We start from the raw sequence: 20,769 nt of genomic DNA, 5'->3' as shown, positions 1-20,769 counted from the left end.
CGACACGAGTAGAAATTTAACAAGTTTTGTTAAGACTATTTACGAGAGTTGTACACTACTTTAACTATGACAGTTTTTTTAACTACTAACAATCCCTCCCTAATCTTAACTTATAAGACAGGTTATGTTTTCGTTTATAACCTCTCATTGCCACTGACAGTGATGCAACGCATCATTGTACCAAAAACTAATGGCACCACTCAATAATTAAATTGGCCTGACCAGATGATTAGTTGAAGTTTGAAGCATTACACTTTTACTTCTTTTCTCTCAATCCTTGAACCTCATTGGTCCGTTACCCGTGTTGTCAAGTAAAAAAACAATGCCGATAAGTAAGTAAACAATGCTGTTAAGTGAATCTTTTCAATGCTAAGAACTGAACTAAAACAGCTAGTTTAAAAAACGGCCGTAGGTAAAAATACTTCCCGAACATGAGTTCAAATTTACCCAGCATAAACTAATATTAACAAAGATTATACTTATAACGAAAACTTCACAATTATTACAAATTGTATAAATAAATACAATTACCATAATAATTGTTACAATTATAATTGTTATAATTATTTAGGATATATATCTAGTTCAATTACACATTTCCTGAAAACGCAAATCTTTTTTGGTAAAAAAAAAACTACATTTAGTAAAATTGTAAAAATGTAATACCAATCAATATTTTTGTAAACATCTTGTAGTAACGTAAACATTTTAGTGACAGTTTGAAACCAGCTGTTAATAAAACTAAATTACATTAAAACAAACTTAAAACGGTAGTGTCAGCTGCTAAACCTTTTTAATAAGTTAAAACTAAATTTCTAAAAAAAATCAAACACAAACTAAAGTTATGGCTTTGACATTCCCTCTTTTAAAATCATCTTTCTTTCAACACAAAAATCATGAAAATCTGTCAAGTGGATGAGTCAGAATCTTGAAATAAGAAAAACCCTCTCATGTTTTAATATATACGATTTGTTGGCCCGTTCTAGGTACGGAAATAAAGTAGTCAATTAAAACTGAATATGATTCATAACAGCTAGTTTACAGGCATAAAAACAAATACTGGCAGTTTTAATGGGGAAAATCATCTTGTAAACAAATATCACGTAACCACCAATTTCTTTCGTTCTATTATAGGCCTATACGATATGCATTTTTAAATGCTACAATCAAACACCAATTGTGTCGATTTGAAAAGCCTTGAAGTGAGATTGGCGGCCGATTCACACTCATAGTTATTGAGTACTGTAGCTACATACCACATTCCATTGAATATTTTACTTACCGAACCTTATCTTACCTCTGTGGCCACTGAAACCTTAAGAGGATTCTGGCGTCCCATTCTCTTCAATCCCCTGCCTCTTCTTATGTTCTTTTGAAAGTTAAATGTATCTTTTCTCCACCATGCATAGCCTGCCCATCTAAACCGTTTACTTTCGTAAAGCACCCATTTACCTGGTGTTTATACATTTCTCTTAGCTCTCTGTTCTTTCGTATCTCAACCTCCGTTATCTTGAACTGGTCCGTATATTTTCTTCGCACTCTATTTTCGAACCCAGAAATTATGTTTTTTTCGTTCTTTGGTCTGTGCCCAAGTTTCTAAACCATACAGTACTGCTGGGATAGTTTTGGCGTGAATCCATTTTGGTTCCTACTGACACCCTGCAGCTTATTGGACAATGTTATAGAGACTGTCTACACGGGTTGACATTTTCATTTCTAACCATAGCAAAACTTTGGTCTGCCGACATACACACATTTGAACATCAAGTAAAAGTATTAACTCGTAACGATGGTGAACGATAGTTTGCTGAACAAATATTTCCCAAGGATCAATTAACATTTTCATGGCATATACTTATACAGACTGCATTTATGACAAAACTTAACTAGCGTATACACAAGTGTTTGAGATGCAAAGTTAAAAATTAGCATATTCTGATAACGCAAATCCTTAACAGTAAGAAAAAAAAAACTAAATTTCAAAGTGAAATAATATGTAGGCGCAAACACCGACGATTGATATTTTTGTAAACAAATTAGTTGTAACATAAACATTTCAGTGACAGTTTGCAACCAGCTGTTAGTTAACCCTAGACTGGTGTCTTGATTTTTATCACACATTAAGTGTCTTCGGTCTGTGAGACCGTTTTAGATTTTATTTTTTATTTTTGTATAGCTATAATCATTAAGAGATAAAACTTTGTAAATTATTATTAGCCTACTATAGTAAAAATTTTATTTAATAACGTTATTGTAATTGTTGTAATAATGTTTATATTTTTATGGGGTTTATCGTATAATTTATCGTGAAATTAAACCCCTCTGAGTGTTGGTAAACTATTTTTGAATAAATTAATACATTTATCAAAAGTTGATCAAGTAAAACATTTTTAAATACTGTTTTTAAATTACTAAAGCCTTTACTGACATATTATGAAATCTTATAGACTGTATAAAATATAATATATTTATAGACTGTAATTTTATATAATGTAAAAAAACATAACCATCATAATCCGTCTATTTTTAATGTTTGACCGAGACTTCAAATAATGCCTTTTTACCCATAGAGTAATGGCGACTTTGATTAGTCTACACCTTTGGTGTCTTCGGACTGTGAGACTGTCTTTGTATTTATGAATATTCTATGTATATAACTATGGAAATACAATTAATAAACCATGTTAAATTATTAGTATTATATAATTTTACATTAAAAGTATAACATTATAGTATTATACATAGTATTATTATTATAGTAGCCTACTATTATTCATTTTAGATGTCTTCGGTCTGTTGGACCAATCACACCTTAGGTGTCTTCGGTGTAGGGGACCAAAGTACACAATTGCAGACGAATCTGTAACCTCAAAATTACGCCCTTGCATCTTGTGGTAGACTGGGTCGAGGTAGGAAGGTAGCAGGAGACACAAGTCCTGCACCCTAGCGAGGGGAGCAGGAACTTGGAAATATTACGTCATCGGACTCACAGACCAAAGACACCGCTCCAGGGTTAAACTGGGACCGTGTCTCGTTGTACCGCTGTCTAGTTGAACCTACGTCTAGTTGTACCTCATAGACCTAGGGATAACTAGTCGTAGGTACAACTAGACGTAGGTACAAGTAGACGGTGGCACACCCGACAAGTTGTACCTGCAGATTTTTAAGAGGTACAACTAGACATAGGTACAACTAGACGTAGGTCAACCATTGACTGTACAACTAGACGTGTATGCCACTGACAAGTAGTATCACCTAGCTTGTACGGATGCGACCAGTTGAACCTACGTCTAGTTGTACCTATTTACATGATTTGCATTATACGTTTTTATTTCCTAATTTTATTTGATCAACTAAAATTAAATTTACAAAATCTAAAAATTCCTATGCTATTTAAAGGAAAAATACCAAATCAACTCTTATGTGTGGCATGTAGCTAAATAATTTATTCATTTAAAAAAATACCCGGGTTATAAATACCCGAGTATTCTACATCTCTAATTGTATTTACCTTATTGTTTATGGGTTTATAAATGTAATTTGAAGAGTATTATTAGATTAAATCAATGAATACCTTTGTCAATCAGCCCCTGCAGTGTAACAAATGTTACGGACATTTCAGCATGACTATGCCATCTTAAGACGTTAAGACATAAGGCTTTAACACACAAAAATATAAAAATGTCACTCAGAACACATGCATGGTAAAAATGGGTTTTAAAAACACAGGCCTTTTGAGTAACGTAAACATTCTCGCACTCAAGCAAGTAGCTGACTGGAGTCAGCCTTGCTTTGACGTGTTGGCGGCGGCGATATCAACTGTACTTTGCTCTCTTGGTCTTGGTTCCTTAATCTGATTTACAATACTATTGCAAATTCTGAGTTATTTTGATGATGGCACAGTGATGCTGAAACTGTTGTAACATTTGTTACTCTGCAGGGGCTAGTTGTTGAAGGTAATTCATTGATTTAGTCATGGATCAGCTCAGGGACTAGAAACTATGGATTATTATTAGATATTCCTTAATACAATGAATGAATTGCTGAAAAGTTATGTGAATTTATTAAATATTTATCAAAGAGTATATCTTTTAACTCATATGCCCTTTTATCGTGTCTGCAGAGCTCTTCATATGATTCTGAGGTTTTTTGAGTTAGTTCTTGAAGATGGATCCAGTGAAGAGCTCGTAGGTTTGCTTAAGACAGCTTATAGAGAAACACTCATTACGTATCACAAGTGGCCTCTTCAGCTTCTTTTTTCTGTGAGTCATATCTGAATTTGAATTATTTTATAGTTACGGTACATTTGTAACTTTTCCTTTTTAATATGTCAATACAGTGAATAATTTACAGTACACCATTAGACAACGATCTTATCTTATATTATACTAGCTGAATACCCGTCCTTCGTACGGGGTTGGCTTAAAAGTATAAAATGCTTATTGCAGTTAAAATGCTTTGTGTTTGCAATGGAAGAGGACACGGTTTGAGAAAATTTTGTTCTTTTAATTTACGGAAGCTATAGTATAGCACATTTACGATAGCCATAATGTTCTACCACTACACCTAAACAATGAAAAAGTAAATCATCGAATATTTGCACAATATCAAAACATCATTTATAAATTAAAAACATAAGCTTAACTGTAATCCAACTTTAACACCAACTTAAATAGTTCCAACTTTAATAGTCCAACTTTAATAGTTCTCATTGAGCATCACAGTTTCAAATTAGCTATGTTGTCATAAATGAAAAAATGTATAAGTGCTACACCCTGTTGGTGAACCTTATAACTTTTAATAACATTGAATATCATAAAACAACTTGAGTAATTTAAACAGCTGACAAAAATCCCTTTTAAATATGAATACTCATAAGGTTAACATGGAAAACTCCAGAGCCACTGGGGCGGAGCCCGAAAGGATTTTTGAGATACGGATACGCCTATATGTTAATCGGGAATGTGAGCTATCATCATACAAAATTTCAGCCCAATCCGACCAGTAGTTAAAGCGTGATTGAACTTCAAACAAACAAACAAACATTCACATTTATAATATTACAGTAGTAAGATTACTTATATTTTAAATCTGAAAGTTTGTGAGTTTGTGTGTTTATGTGTTGCTCAATCACGCAATAACTACAGGACAGATTGGGCTAAAATTTGGCATGATGATAGCTAACATAACCGATTAACATAAAGTCCTATTTTTATCTCAAAATTCCTTCCGGACTCCACCCCAGTGGCTCTGCAGTTCTCCATGTTAACGATATGAGTATTCATATTTCAAAAGAATTAAAGAATTTAGTCAGCTGTTTCAACTTTATATGCAATAGCATTAAAAAGTTATAAGGTTTCCTGACAGGTTGAAGCACTATTATTATTCTGTTTTTGCATATATGACAACAGCTAATTTGAAATAAGCAGCAACAAAAAGCTGTGATACACAATGAGAACTGTCAAAGTAGGATTGTTTACAGTTATGCTTATGTTTTTAAATTAATGAATAATTTGTGATATTGTGTAACTGTTTGATAATTATTTTTTTCTATTGTTTAGGTGCAGTGGTAGAACATTATGGCTATGGTAGATGTTTTATACTATATCATACCGTAAATTTATAGAAACAAATTTTATCCAACTGTGTCCTCCCCAACTGCAAATGCAAAACTTGAGTATAACTGCAATAAGCATTATATACTTATATGCCAACCCCGTACGAAGGACAGGTGCTCTGCTAGTTTAATATAAAAATAAGCCAGGCCTCTTAGTTCACATGTCAGTAGTGTAGCCAGGATAAGATAGGGGTGGGAGATTCCGGGGGTCTGGTGGGTGTTCCTGAAAAGAGGGGTATCCGAGGCCCTTCTCCAGGAGATTTTTAAATGTTAACAGTGTAAATAGCTATTTTAGAAAGCTCCTTTTTCTTATGCTCCAAAGTTTAAAGAAGCTAAACTAAATATCACATCAACCCAATTGCTTATTTTGACTGTAAGTAACAACTGGTAAGTCTTTTGACTGTAATTTGCCAGAAAATCTTACCTACTTATATAATTCTTTTACTATACAGGGTGGCTGAAAAGTAACTTGTACCCCCTTAGCCTTTGAACCTTTTAAAATATTTGAAATCGGTTTGCGGCAACATTCTTAGAAATGAGGGGCTACAAAAATTATGGGTAATTTTGAAGATTTTGCCCTTAGGGGTAGTGGCGGTTGGGGGTTTCTTAAAGTTTTAAAACAGGAAGTATGTAGTAGAAGTAGTAGACGAGGGTAATTTTACAGCCTGAGGCTTGGCGGAGCGAGTGCCGGCCAGGTATCAGTGACCGGTTCCACGGTGCGGCGGGTATTGCGGTGGAAAGATCGATCAGGGGAGAAGAGCAAAATTTATTTTAGGGATGAAATGAAACTGTTCTAACATAACCTAACCAAACTTGATCACTCTTACGCTCTGGGGAGTCAAATGGCACTCAGGCCTTTCTGACAGTTTTGACAGTTTATAACCCCCATGGCAAAGAATAGAACGGCACTCGCTCCGTTTCCTGGTCAAGCTGTGGTGTGGTCACAGGTAAAACTCCTTAGTGTCCTTTATCTGAAATGCAAGGTAATTACTATATCCACAGATACTTTTTGTTAACATTCTACACTCTTCAGCCCGCCCCCCCCTGTACCCCACTGTCTGTGTAGAAGTTTTTGGAAGAGGACCTTCTGAAATAAACAGTAGGCTACATGATAAACAATGCTTGTGTACTGTAAATCTTGATAGTGATGTATATGAAACAGATTATATTAATGTATTCATTTCATATGCGACTCTGTCATATTTCACAGTTCTAGATACCAAAGCATTTTAAATCACTACTGCTACATAGTACAGTCTTCTGTCCAATGAGTTCCTTGGGGTTAAAAGCTAGTAAATAACAAAACAATCAATGAATTAACATATTTTCCTTGTAGCGGCGGCACTTTTCGTGTTGTCTAAATAAATACCTACTTGCAGCTAAAAAGTGTTTTGAACGTTTATTTGGCTTCGGATATCTTGGAATTACAATCGGTATGGATAAGCAAATTAAAACATAAAAAAAAACAATAATAATGAACTTTAATCTGGAAATGCAGTGCTACAAATTACAGAACTAAAAACAATGCAGTGCTTCAAATTACAGAACTAAAAACACAATAAAACAAGATTGATGTGTACGTGCCAACAAATAGTGAATGTAATATCCCAGAAAATATAGGAGTGTATCATATTTAACAAGGAAAAATATTTAATACATCTTTTGACAATTACATACAACAAAACATACAAATTAATCAGGCGATGATATAAAGTCCAGTTGAGAAGTGTTACTTCTCTTAAACCACCACTTAATATTTATCAACTTTATCCAGTCCGATCAACTGCATCAACTCTTGATGTTGTGGGTCAGGAATACCTTTTGTCAAAGTATCCGCTGGCATTTCTGCTGTTAGTTTATACTTCAGAACAACTAGTGTACCTGTTGCTCGAATTCTCGAATTTTGTTCTGCAATTCAACATACCACCTGGTTTACTGATTTTTAGGCGGATTGGTTGTAATTAATTGTAAATTACACTTGCAACCATCTTCCCTAAGAGTTCTCTCAACACACTTTGCAGAAATTTAGCTTCTTTTGCTCTATCACTAAAGCTGTGTTCATACAAGGCCAGTAGACCAGGCAAGTTACCTGCCTCTAGTGTACAAGTTACCTTGGAGGCAGGTCAACTAGCTTCGTGTAAACATAGCTTACATGCCGTATTATCTGCTTTTATATTCGACAATATCACCGTGCGTTGTTGCCTGCTTACCCAGGATAAAGGTCCATTTTGCTAATTTAAAAATATACCTCGTATAAGAATCTTCTTTGTCGTTAGCCCAGTTCTCATCAAAGAATGCTTACATCTCAAGAGTCCCTGATTTATGGTAGACATACCTATCTCAATAGTTTCTTTTAGGTATCTCAAGAATTGTTTTGCTTCCTTCTTATTAAACATGGCTAAGGTCCGAAGTTTTCTATTTTTCACATCTATAAACCTTTATAAATGGGTTTGAATTTTCCTAGAACTTTTTGTTACCACGCGATGAAACTTGAAGCAACAACTTAATATATTTCAGTAAAAAAACTAGTTAAAAAAACCTAACCACAAGCTTAAAGTTGTGTGTTGGGATAGGTGAATCTTCTTTTAGTTGTACCTCAAACCAAGCTTTTTGCTTCTCTGAACTTATTCCCAGTGTGTGTGTTCACAGAAAAATCTCTTTAAATTCATTTTCACAAGATAAAGGAAGCATGATAAATTTAGTTACAATTAAATTAATGAATAATTCATGGACTCAGTGGGTTTAAAAATTATAGTTTTAATTTGGGGTAAAAAGTTAATGTTTTAATTTTTACTGTTGGCGCTCAGATGCTTTGTCGAATGTGCCCTAACCGATCTCGCCTGATCCAAGTGATGTCATTGAACCGCAGCCACACAGAAGCATCAGTGTACAGAGATTTGGCAGTATTCACCGCGGCTCTACGTCTCAACGTTGACTCATTGGCTGCGTTCTACAGTGAACATCAGCTAGAGTGTGAAAACAAAGTGTAAGTCAATCAATGTTGGCTCACATAAAATAACTGAAATATGTATCCTGATAACATATAAATTTAGATTATATATTTTTATATAGTGGGTAGTAAAAAACCAATGCCAATCATATAGCTTAACATTTAAATTGTGAAAGCAAATCACAAAATTGTAGGATTTCAATTATGTAATGTAACCTACCAAAAGCCCCTGTCACACGGAGCTGGTTTTGGTTTTTCACCGCTAGTAACTAGTAGCTAGAACCAGCAGCTTGATTTTTGGTCCAGCATATTGTGACTGATTTTCCAGTGAGTAGAAACACTCCCATGAGCCTCTAGCTGCTGAAGCGTTTAAACACTTTAACATTGCAAGCCCTTGAAGAGTCATTAGCAGGTCACGTGATGACCCAGCTGTGGTCCCTTGCGCCTTTCCAGCTCCGTCTGGCTGGAGCCAACAGTATCGTGCTAGTTCTCGCATAAAAAAAAGAATAGTTTGTGCATTAATAAAAAAAAACAAATTAATATAAAACTTCATATTTAAAATTTACAGAAGAAAATTGATTTTTATGTATTTTCATAATTTTATCCTTTTAATTATTTCCTACAACTCACCTATATTAAACTAAATGAATGTACTTGTAAAGGACAAAGAACTTTTGTAGTAGGTCTACCACAAACTTTTTAAGGCCTACCACACTCGAGAGACTTTTTGTCAGCCGACTGTCTGGCTGGAGTCGGGTGGACAATCGAAATGTCGTCTAGACTGTTTTGTCGTTGACTGTGGGTGAGCACACGCCTCGTCTGTTTAGTCGTCTTTCGAGTGTCAAAGGATGGATATGACAGAAACCTTTGTGTGTTACTGATAAGATTTTGTGCAAGAAAACGTACAAGAAAATACTGGGTGAATCCAATTTATTGTCCAAGAACATTGAAAGGCCAGTTTTACCTCTTCGGATTTGAGGAAATATCTGGACAAATTTGTCATGTACTCAAGAATGAATTATTATTGTAATGAGTATTATGTCTGAATACTCCTTCAAAAACTTTTTAGAAAGAGGGGGCCGTGCCTCCACTTCATCAACAAGTTTATCAACTTTTTCGTCTTGCAAAACACTTGCACTTGTCGCAGCTATAACAAACTTGCCTGTCTGCGTAGGCACACAACAAAACTCTACTTTTTAGTCGTCAGTGTGCGCGTAAAAACTTGTCTCTATGCCTTTATCAATACGACACGACAGTTGAGTCGGGGAGCAGTCGGTGGGAAAATTGGTCAGCCCCAAAATGCCCCGACTGTCTGGCTGCGGTCATCCTGTGTGCACGCTCAGATTTACCACTATGGAGCAGACTTTGATTCCTGAGTATGACGAAATAGTCGGCCGACTAATAGTCTCTCGTGTGCGATAGGCCTAACTTGTTAATTTTTACTCATAGTAGATACAAAATAATATTGTATAGTGTGTCTATTTTTACATTCCATTTTTTACCTTGCACTATTTTAACCACTATAATGACTGATCATAGACAAAACATCACGTTTAATGCCAACAGACAACATTATTTTTGTTTTAACTACACAAACAGTGCCAATCACAACACCAGACTTAAAATTTACGTATAAATTTTTGTTCATTCACATAAAAAAGCAATATTTCACATAGCGCGGGTAAATGGCGGGAGTAACTATGAGTCTCTTATGGTTCACAAATGCATATTCTTTAAGTTAGTGAACCGCGTTAATGGTTTAACGAGATTCTCTCTGTCCCTATTTAATTTTTTAAGTACGACTTTTCGCTAACCGACTTCAGTATCAGTGAATTTTCTAAGTCCAGACCCAGTAAAAAGGAATTAAATTGTTATAATACATTACAAAACGTTTTGAAGTGCTAGTTCCCCAGCTCCATCTGACAGGAGTTCTAGCACGCTGGAGAACCAGCTACTAAAGCTGCTGGATCTACTGCCAGAACTAGCTGATGAAACAAGCCCCGTGTGACGGGCCTGTGAAGACATTCCTGTGAATTTTAACTTTTTACCTTTCAAATGTCAGCTGTTATCATACTATTAAAATCCATAAAAAGAAACTAGCTATTCAAACTTTAAGGTACATTTTGGGCATTGTTTACATGAAAACACACCCTTAAAACTGCAAATTCGTTGCACTAAAAACTTTAACATATATCATCATCAAATATTATAACACCGTAGTTTGTTATTTATCTATATGAAGTTTTCATTGATATAATTTATATGTATTTTAACAAACTAGATAACCCGTTGCTCGAAATCGAGCAAAACTGCAACTTGTAATAAAAGAATAAAGAACAAAAACATAAACAGCAAGACCTCAATCCAAGAGTCACTACAAAGTGATTTCTATGACTGATTTAGTAATATGAAAAATATGATGTTGTAAAAAATTTTAAAAGTAATCTACAATATTAAAATGAAGATCCGCTCTCATACTGCTTTGGTTATCTCTTACGTACTGTAGGCGAGTACCCTCTATGAGCACGTAGATGTCAACCATACACAGTAAAGTGAGCTTTTCAGACCTAATGTAGCAAGCTAAATTCCTCTCTTGGCGCCAACCAGTACGACACGTACTATAGCATTAGCATTGTTATATTATTTCTACGATATGTTCTGTTTTAGGCCCCAATTAGTGGCCCCAAACAAAGTCTCCGGTTGGTAACATAAGAGGGTAAGCAAGTGGATCTAACGAACGAGGGATCTAGAACGGATAAGCTTGTTTAACATTATTAGTAAAAAAAAAACTATAATATTTTTTGGCCAGGTGGTGCTCTGTTTTCAGCTTTAAAAATATCTGCGACATCTATACAGGTATCATCATTGCAGCGAATGGAATTTTTGTCTCTTTATTATGTACACAAGTCACTTGACTCTTAGGAGCTCTCGTCCCTACAAATTTCTGACACAGTCTTAAAGATTGGGCAAATGGGTTGGCATTGTGACCCTATTTCCCACTTATTTTTTCAATGCATGTCTTGTTTGAATTGTGTTTCATGCACTGTTCGGTTCCAGTGCCAACGTCGTACTTATACAATACATCTGTGCGTATTCAGTTGATCATCATGACTTAGAGGAATTAGATGACCTACTGGGTGATAAAACTTGTCTTGGATTTTGAAATTGTAGATCCCCTGTGTGATCCTCTCATCTAAATAAGCTTTAGAGCTGAACATGGCAAAGGCGGAATTAAATTGACAAATTTTATCCAAATAATTTCCTGAAAGTATGGTGAATTCCGCAAATGAGGTAAACGATCCTTTCATTTACAGCAACAAAGAGTAAAATTGAACTGTTTCGGCCAGTCTTAGGAAACTCTTTATTTATGAGCCAGACTTGGTTAACAAATGTTAAAATAAAAAAATAAATTCCCGACTTTGCTATGGAAGTAATAAGTCCTGCTGTCTGTGGTTAACCTTAAAAACTATTTCAAACTACGTTTATATGTTTAGTTGGAAACAAAGGGAATTGAGTTTGATCTAATGTCAACAGATAGCGCCGCTGTTCCCAAACTTTAACCCTTAACTGTACTTAAGTGATGCCCATTCTCAATATTCTGAGACGTTTGCACATCTATGTAAAAATACCTTTAATTTGACACCACAAGCGTTAATCCGTCTAGCCGTTATCGACTTATGACTGTGGAAAGAAAACTGCTTGAGTATTAATATATAGATTAAATCTTAACATGGAAGTGGTACTTGTTTCCATTACAATCTATATATGAATTCATATAATTTAATGTACATTTAGCAGTGATGGGGTTAAGATTGAGTTGATATTTATGAGATATATGGACCTGTTATTATCATATGATTATGAGTAGTATAGTTTTTACTTTTTTTATTGAAATACTAGCTGACCCGGCGAACTTCGTATCGCCTAAGTTATAGGTTTCCCCTAAGACAGACCGATGGAAAGAAAGTACCGTTACGTTTAATTTTCAAGATGATCTCGTTCGCATCGCTCAATCACGTCCTGGTTGAAGTTCGTTCGCTACGCTCACTCACCTTTGGGTTGGAGCTCGTTCGCTACGCTCACTCACCTTTGGGTTGGAGCTCGTTCGCTGCGCTCACTTGCCTTCAGGTTAGCTCGTTCGCTACGCTCACTCGCCTCCAGGTTGAAGTTCGTTTGCTATGCTCACTCACCTTTTGGTTGCAAATTAGCTGTTGTCATAAATGTAAAAGAAATAATAGTGCTGCACCCTGTTGGTAATCCTTGTAACTTTAATGCTATTGAACATCATAGAACAGAACCAACTTGTTTAATTGAAACAGCTGTTAAGATTCATTAATTCCATTTCTCATAAGGTTAACATGGGAAACTCCAGAGCCACTGGGGCGGAGCCCTTTTAAGAATTTCGAAACGGGAAATAGTTTACGTCCGATTCGCATACCTACAGAATTTACACACTAAATTTCATAACGATCGGTGAAGTCGTTCCGGAGGAGTTTGCAGACAAACACTGTGACATGAGAATTTTATATATTAGACTAGTTGGTGGTATATATAAAAGAAGTTTTACAATCTAGTCATATTTTATAATATATATATTTAAACCGCTTTTTATAGTTTTTGCTAAGTGATTGACTTTTTTTGTAATATCAAACAAAATTGTTTGGGAAAATGTGTATAATGTTTTTATAGATCAAATTTAGGCTTAGTGTAATATTGCATATTTTATTCAATTTCCCTAAGTTAACAAGCTTTTGTAGTAGATCATCCATCTTCACTGATTACATAGTAAAATACCTTGGACATACCAGAGTTTTACCAGAAGTTTATTACATTGAGCCTCCACTGTATCAACAAGAAAAAAACATTTAATCATTTTTAGACTAGTTTTATTGTGCCTCTAAATACAATTAATTGTGAATGTAACATGTAATTACTGTAATGTGATACTGTTTGATATTGTACGAGAAATTATTATTTTTACCATTGATTTTTTGCACTTATTAATAAGGCATTTTTGTGTATAACCATGCAAGAATCCAAAAGCTATATGATTTATAAGGGCAGTATTTTATTAATAGTGATTTATCCATCTTCACTGATACATCTGTCAGTCTGTTTCTTATTTCATATAATTTATTTTATCAAATTTTCCATATAGGGAATAAGCTATTAAACCGTAGTACTCATGGTAAGACCTGGACCTTGGATCGAATTAACTTTTTCGTTTTGAGGTCCCTAGAGGCAAAAAAAAATCCGTTCCAATTCGTATACATATGTGTCCGTTAGCACTATAACTCGAGAAAAAATGATCAGATTTGATTTTGATGAAATTTGGTGTTTAAAAATAAGAGGGTTATAGCAAACCTACTTAACAATTTAAACTATAAGTTCAATGTTATGCTTATTAAGCTGGGTTTTCCTAGAAGCGGAAGCGGAGCGTGGAGAGGGGAACGCGGAGAGGGGAAAGCGGAGAGCAGACTCCTCTTGTGTTAGGCAATTTAATGTTACTGTTTTCCTAGAAGCGGAGCGGAACGCTATGTTAATCACTTTTCTGCTCTCCGCGCTTCGCTTTCGCGCCTAGGAAAACCCAGCTTTAGACTAGGTACATCTCTTCATGTCAACAGTTTAGCAATGTAGTTGTCAAATGATTATACAGTAGACTCCCTCTTATCCATACACCTTTTAACCGGACTGCACTCGGCGGAAATTAGATCTCATTAACCAGACACTTTTATCAGCACATCGGTTTACCTGGACTAGATCAGCAGAAAGGGGGCGGTACTGAAACGACTGTTCTCGTGGGAAAGATTTGAGACCAGTGATCACGTGTCTAAATACAATGCTCTCCTAAATTTTAGTCAAATACTGTATACAGTATGCATTTACCCAGTCCGTTTTAACCAATTTGGAAAAAAACCTCGGTTCCGAGGAGTCCGGATAAGAGGGAGTCTACTGTACCTATGTTTATTGTGCAGTTAACACACACTACAAGCCAAAACATAGAAAAAACTATCTTATGCATATTTCTGTTTACATATTTTGTATTGGTTGAACAATAAAACAGCTGATTTCAATAATATAAATAAATTGTAAATAAACACTAGTCCGGGCGTGGAGACAGGGACAGGACATTATGAAAAACTGATTGGGAACAAAGGAAAGTAAATTTAGAGCAAGGGAAAATCAGCTGATCGTCTTCCCTTGCTCTATAGAGCTAAATGACTTTCATTTATATCAGCTGTTATCGAAAGTAGCTTCTCTCTGTAAGTTATGAAAAATAATTATAACTAAGCACATAACACTTGCTTTTCAAATAACATGTTTGTGTTTGTGGTTTTTTTAATCTCTTAGAATAACGTTTGAATTGTGATAAAAAAGAGTGGTATATGATAAGGTCTTACCAAGATTATTTTTTAGTTTGGATTATGGAAAAATCAAGTGTGCAAAGAATTGTTTATCACTGATTAAGTTTAAAAGGAGATAGGTGTTCTATGTTAAATTAGTAAGTTTGTTCCTTAATATTCCAAGTAAGGGATCAAGTATTTGATGTTTTAGCAATCATTCCCGCACCTGTGACTACAATAGTATTATTAAGCTAGGCCAAAGGCCCTAAGTGTTTTGTTTTGCTTTTCTTACTATTAAATCATGCAAACATTTCACCTAGTTTGGCCTTATTTAGGTATCAAGTGTGATTCATTTCATCCTATCTTACCTAACTATTTGTAAAATGTATTTAACAACGAGGTGGGTGTTTATATTGAGTGGCAGTTTTCAATCTTTACACCTGTTTGCATCAAAATTAAAAAAGAAGATGAAAATTTTCTCATTATTCATATTTACTGCAACAGGGGTGTTCGTTCACTTAAGATCCCAGTCACTTAAGATGTTTTCTGTGGTATTTAATTTAAAGATCAAATCATCTGACACAATTTGCTTGGTTATACAATACTTAAAAATCAATTGGCACAACTTGCCTGGTTATACATTATAAACATTTTACCATCAAAAGTTTCTCTACGTTATAAAAGGCATTAGGCATTAATAACCATTTTACAACAAAAATGTTGTGTCTTCCTTGGTGCAAACTAACAGACCAGACAATTATGAAATAAAGTAAAAATTGTGAACCCTTTATAAGTATTTGTTAGTACTAGTGACACGTTTGTACCTCTTTTCAAAGTCAGTACTGGTAACGGTTCCTGACAAAAATCAGTGCTCGGTACCAGGACCATAGTACCAAAAATTGGGGGCAGCCAAAATAAAAATTAAACAGTTTGTACAAAGTTTTCAGCGGAAACTAGTTTAACTCTCAGGAAATTAGAATTGTTCCTGTTTTATAAGCAAATCCATAAGCAATTTAAATTGAGAACTTTATGGATAAAATAGTAAATTAATAAAATTGTTTACACGTAGTACAGTTTTAATACTAAAGAAAGAAAAATGTATAAGAATTTTGATAACTGGGGAAAATCTGTGAATCCTAAATAATTTTTTAAATAAAACTGGTAAATTTTAATATTTTTGAATAAACAATACCAACATCATATGGCATTCAATACCAAGGTTCCCTTGTTTTTTTATATAAAAAATTAGTAGTAAATAATGACGTTGTTTGTTGCCGTGTTTGTGGGGATGATCATTGATGTTGCCCCAATCACGGGATATAATTATTATGTTGCCGCGATCACTTTTTCAATTTTTGGCGATTTTGAGTTTTGGCTTAAGGACATCACAAGTAGTTTGGCACCCATAGAAGGAATTAATTATTGTTGCTGTGTCTGCAATTATTCTTGATATTGCGGCTTGTAGTCGTGGGTATCGCCAGACCGCCAAAAGACCCATGCTTTCTTGGTATGAAAGTAACGGTACTGATATTTTAACAACGGTTCTCTGCACCGAACCTTTACATCAAAATGCAATTCTTGCAGTGGCGGACCGGTGCACCTGGCCCAGAACTGAGATATATGCCCCCCAAGTTAGCGTTTTTACTTTTTGACAAGCTTTTTGAGGTAATTTTGTATGCTAAATGTTAACTTGTGTCAAAATTTACATATTTAGCAAATTGAAATAATACAGACATAATCACCAGAATATTATTCTCTACCAACAAAAATATTGTTTGCTTTATAGTGCATTTTAGGTTAGGATAAAAATTAACCAAAGATAAATATGATAAGCACTTTATAATGCTGTTAAACAATAAACCATCGCTTTTCAAATACTTTTTGTATATAAAACAGCGTTCTACATAAAATCATTGATGATTCTTAAACCATACTTGTCTTTAAACCTTTCCTAAATAAATGAACTAATGGATTTTTTCTTCTTCAGTCAGATTGTTTGGGATTTGCCTGATGTGTTCTTGTGTCATCAGCTGTCCTGTGTTTTCTTAAATGTGTTTTTAATGGGGACAATGTGGAATTGGTAGTTTGCCAGACTATTTTGGCAACATTTATGCTATATTCATTCTTAGGCCTACAGTAACAACATTTTATTAGATAGGTCTAAATAAAATTATTTTTAGTTATTTTTTCAAACATTGTTTTTTCTGCTTGGAAAATTATTTCTGTATTTACAATTTATCATACAACAGTTTTGATTAAATATCCACTTCTGCCCAAAACCAGTGCCGGAACGCACATCACTTATTTAATTTATCCAGATAACTAGAGGTGCTTGTACTTCTGAAATTGTAGTTTGATGTAGGAATTTAAAGGTGTTTTGTATGGTTGGGCAAAATATACTCCATGCAGTAAAGTGGAATGCTGCTGTTGGGTTGTTTAGAGTGTGGCTCGTAGCTTCCGAACTGTATCAGGACCACCTCGTAGGTAACTATGGTACTCACCATCTGCAGGAAAATATCAGTAGCCTACAAAAACTGTTAAACACATGAGTAAAATAATTAGCTAAGGCTTAACTAACATTATGATACTTAATACTACCCTATTTTGTTGCATTTTTAAGCTCTGCCACTGTGTTGAAAACAAAAAAGTACAAGATGATGGACCTGTGTTGTGTGGTAACAATTTACAATCAGGCAAGCAATAATTATTGTTTGATTGTTGCTCTAAATCATCAGCTAAAACATAGTTTCTATAAAAATAATGTGACCAGTGATTTATTTGTGGTTTTAAATTATTGTTGTTAATTAATTAAAGAGAGCTTGTGTAGCCCTTTCCCAGAGAGAGGGCCATTCCGCTTATGGTTTAAACGTGTCTGGTAGATTCCTGTCCATTTTGTTGATTGGCAAGCCAATTTGGTTCAGGATGAGCCGCTGGTGTGAAACAAACCTCATTCTATTCTTTATGCTGGTACACACGTTTTCTGGTAGGGCCTACTGTAAAACAGGCTCCTCTAAATATTAAACTTTATCAAACAAAGAATTAAATCACACCTAAATACTTACTGTTAAAATAACAGAACGAGTAACAAAAAAGAACTGGCAACCAGAAAGAGCTAAAGTGTCAGTGGAAACTTGCTCGTACAATCGCTTAACCTGAAAATACACAGACTAATTTAAAAAGAGAAATGTTTAACCATTAATTGTAAATAAAATATCACTACCTACCAATATTAATGGTTTTTTGTTTGTACTCTCATAAATCAACTATCCGACAGTTCTTTGCCCTATCATTGGTATTGCTTACACAGGCAAGGTCGCACTAAATTAACAACATGAGGAGATGCACACGGTCTTTCTGAATGGTTATAATTAAAAAGCCATATTTCAGTTAGCCCTATATTTTAATTAAATTACTCAAAATCATAAAAAATAGTGCAAAATATTATTGATTTGCCAATAATGCCTAAATTGTGTTTTAATTTTTCACTAAACTATCAGCAAAACCCGGCGTATACTATGTACAATAAGTGGCTATAGAATAATTTCTTTTGTTTTCATGATGTACATATATCTTGGTATCATTAAATCTAGAAATATGTTAAATATTCTTTGTAGCATGTGTTTCCTTGCAACTAAAATATTAAAAGCAATTATATTACAAACAGACTTACCTCGTATTATAGTATAGGATTAACAAATTTAATGTTTATCACCAATAAATAATTTTGTCTAATTTATCATTTGAATTATACAAGCATTTTATAACGTACTGAAGTTTTTCTAAATCTCGTCCACCACTTTTGTTAAATATTACAATAGATTCTTAGTGTCATACGTTAACCTAACTTATCATCTATCATCGAAAAATACTTTAATTAGCAAATATTTTAGAGACCCAATTGTTCAATTACAACAAGTAAATTCATTGTAAAATTAGTAACAATAATAATTCAAAAATCTTTTGAGCTTTACAATATTTTTTAAATAAATTACCGTACTTACTTCCCGACTGTAGCTTACAGAAGGCACCAAGTTGAAAACTTCCAAAGGACGTTTACTTTCCTCATATATGGCAGATACTGCGAATTGTGTGATGAAGTTCACCAAAACTACTTTGAGACAGCGGAAAAAAGCCATAGTGTATGTAATAACATCCTTTACATTGCTAGAAAATAAATATCTCACAGGTTCTACTAATGCACGAACATAATGTAAGCCTTTGAGCATAGGCATGTGTCAAATACACTACATAACAATTAATTTATTGCCAAGGACTGAGATAGTAACCCTAAGCTTATGCTAAACTATGCCTGTTGGATCAAAAGCAAAGGTTTTCATGTACTTTTCATTGGATTGCCTTCAATAAAGATTAAATGTTTAAGTATAGTATTATATTTTAGACGATCAAATTTCATTCTTTTTTCCAATTAAGTCTTTTAAACTTTAAAAATATGTGATAAACTTTTAAAAATTTGCAAAATGTAGTATTTATTCAAACCGACACAATCTTTTAGAGACCTAGGCCTACCATCTTTTGAAAAATATAATACTTCGTATATTAAATCATAACTAGTTTTGTATATGCTAGTGCATTACCTATTTCGTTTTGAGACACTTATTCCATAATCCTCTGCATTTAAATGTGATACTAACTAGGCCTAAATATAAAACAACTTGTTGTCATGTGTTTAAGTTGATTCCTGTCCTACTTCTGAGAAAGATTTCTGTCCAGCTATTTTTGTCAATTGTTAGATAGGAGCTTATGGTCCATAAGCTTACATTGGACTATTTTAAATACCTATCTGACAATTGACAAAAATACTATTTTAAAAACTATTTTAAATACCTATCTAACAATTGACAAAAATAGCTGGACAGAAATCTGTCTGTGTCATTATTGAGATGACAAAAATTTACATGTTCATAAAGAGTGTTATTTATGTACAATGTTAAAAAAACACCTGATGCAGGTAGTCTTTTAATTAACTTGTGACCTTAAAAACCGCAACTTAACACAGTAAATAGGATACTGGCATTTCACACCTGATTGCCCAGTAAATGTAGATAATGATGTTTAATGTTTCCATGATAAAAGTCACCAGGACCAAAGGGCTCAATAGGTCATCCAACAGCATGGTTAGTTGGGATAGCTTTGCATATGAATCCCTCATATCTTGCCAATAAGTTGAGGGCATCAGCTGAAAGAAATATGCCATTTGTACCTTATATTTCATAACTTTGGGCAATCATACGTACTTAACCATAAAGCCGTGTTGTGTGAAGTTACCTGAGGTAAACCGTCCGCCAAATGGCTTTGTGTAAACGTGGCTTTAAGGATTAAAGAAAACTATACTGTTGACGGATTAAGTTTCCTCATGTTTTCAACATTTTCAAATCACTGGTTTGTAATACCAGTAGTTATTCTAATTTAAAAAAATATTCTTATAAATAAAATAGTTACTAAATATCTTCTATAAAAAGTGAAGTGAGAACTTTTTTTGGATCCCATCGTGTTAAATAACATATTACAAACATGTAACACTTGCATAACAGTAGGCCTACTAAGCTTTGTAGGCTACATTATTATTAATCAAAAGGACTTAATAATGTGTTTTAACAAAATTTATAAAGTGGAACCATATATTCATTTTAACCGATACCTATATATTCCCCCCACTATCCCAGAAAACACAAGCCGAATACTTTTATTTATGCAACGGTTGATGTGGCCAAATACTCATCCAATTGCATTTGTTTAATTTATCAAAGAAATGTATACCTGCATTTTAAAAGCCTCCAAATGGTTGTTAAACTCTTTGAATCGAGCCGTCATAACAACAGACAGAACTGTGATGAGTA

The 20,769-nt window shown here is 34.1% G+C and overlaps 2 protein-coding genes across 3 annotated transcripts in view; one reads left to right on the top strand and one right to left on the bottom strand.

The window, feature by feature from the left end:
- The window catches only part of LOC128981972 (glycolipid transfer protein), a 56,073-nt gene extending 43,310 nt beyond the window's left edge, over positions 1–12,763 (top strand). For both annotated transcript variants that reach the window (XM_054400997.1, XM_054400999.1), the window contains exons 4-6: positions 4,124–4,262; positions 8,425–8,603; positions 11,235–12,763. In XM_054400997.1, the coding sequence (XP_054256972.1) occupies positions 4,124–4,262; positions 8,425–8,603; positions 11,235–11,274 (358 nt within the window). In that variant the 3' untranslated portion in view covers positions 11,275–12,763. The remainder of the gene's footprint in view (positions 1–4,123; positions 4,263–8,424; positions 8,604–11,234) is intronic.
- A 4,435-nt stretch (positions 12,764–17,198) lies between these two features.
- LOC128984593 (gustatory receptor for sugar taste 64e-like) lies at positions 17,199–19,071 on the bottom strand. Its single transcript, XM_054403933.1, has 3 exons — positions 18,913–19,071; positions 17,974–18,063; positions 17,199–17,415 (listed from the first exon to the last, which is right to left on the bottom strand). The coding sequence occupies exons 1-3, from the start codon at positions 19,045–19,047 to the stop codon at positions 17,278–17,280; spliced, it is 363 nt and encodes a 120-aa protein (XP_054259908.1). The 5' UTR covers positions 19,048–19,071; the 3' UTR covers positions 17,199–17,277.
- Positions 19,072–20,769: the final 1,698 nt, after the last annotated feature.

Source organism: Macrosteles quadrilineatus, unplaced genomic scaffold (assembly GCF_028750875.1).
Source record: "Macrosteles quadrilineatus isolate MER2022 unplaced genomic scaffold, UCM_ALF_1.0 Scaffold_1__1_contigs__length_201487025, whole genome shotgun sequence".
Lineage (NCBI taxonomy): Eukaryota > Metazoa > Arthropoda > Insecta > Hemiptera > Cicadellidae > Macrosteles > Macrosteles quadrilineatus.
Note: the sequence above shows the minus strand (reverse complement) of the source record. Positions and strands in the feature narration are given on the sequence as shown.

Coding starts and splice junctions, on each gene's coding strand:
- LOC128984593 (XM_054403933.1), bottom strand. CDS start 19,047: ATGGCTTTTTTCCGCTGTCTCAAAGTAGTTTTGGTGAACTTCATCACA. Junction 18,064..18,912: donor CTGTAAGCTACAGTCGGGAA/GTAAGTACGGTA, acceptor GTGTATTTTCAG/GTTAAGCGATTGTACGAGCA. Junction 17,416..17,973: donor CTCGTTCTGTTATTTTAACA/GTAAGTATTTAG, acceptor ATTTTCCTGCAG/ATGGTGAGTACCATAGTTAC.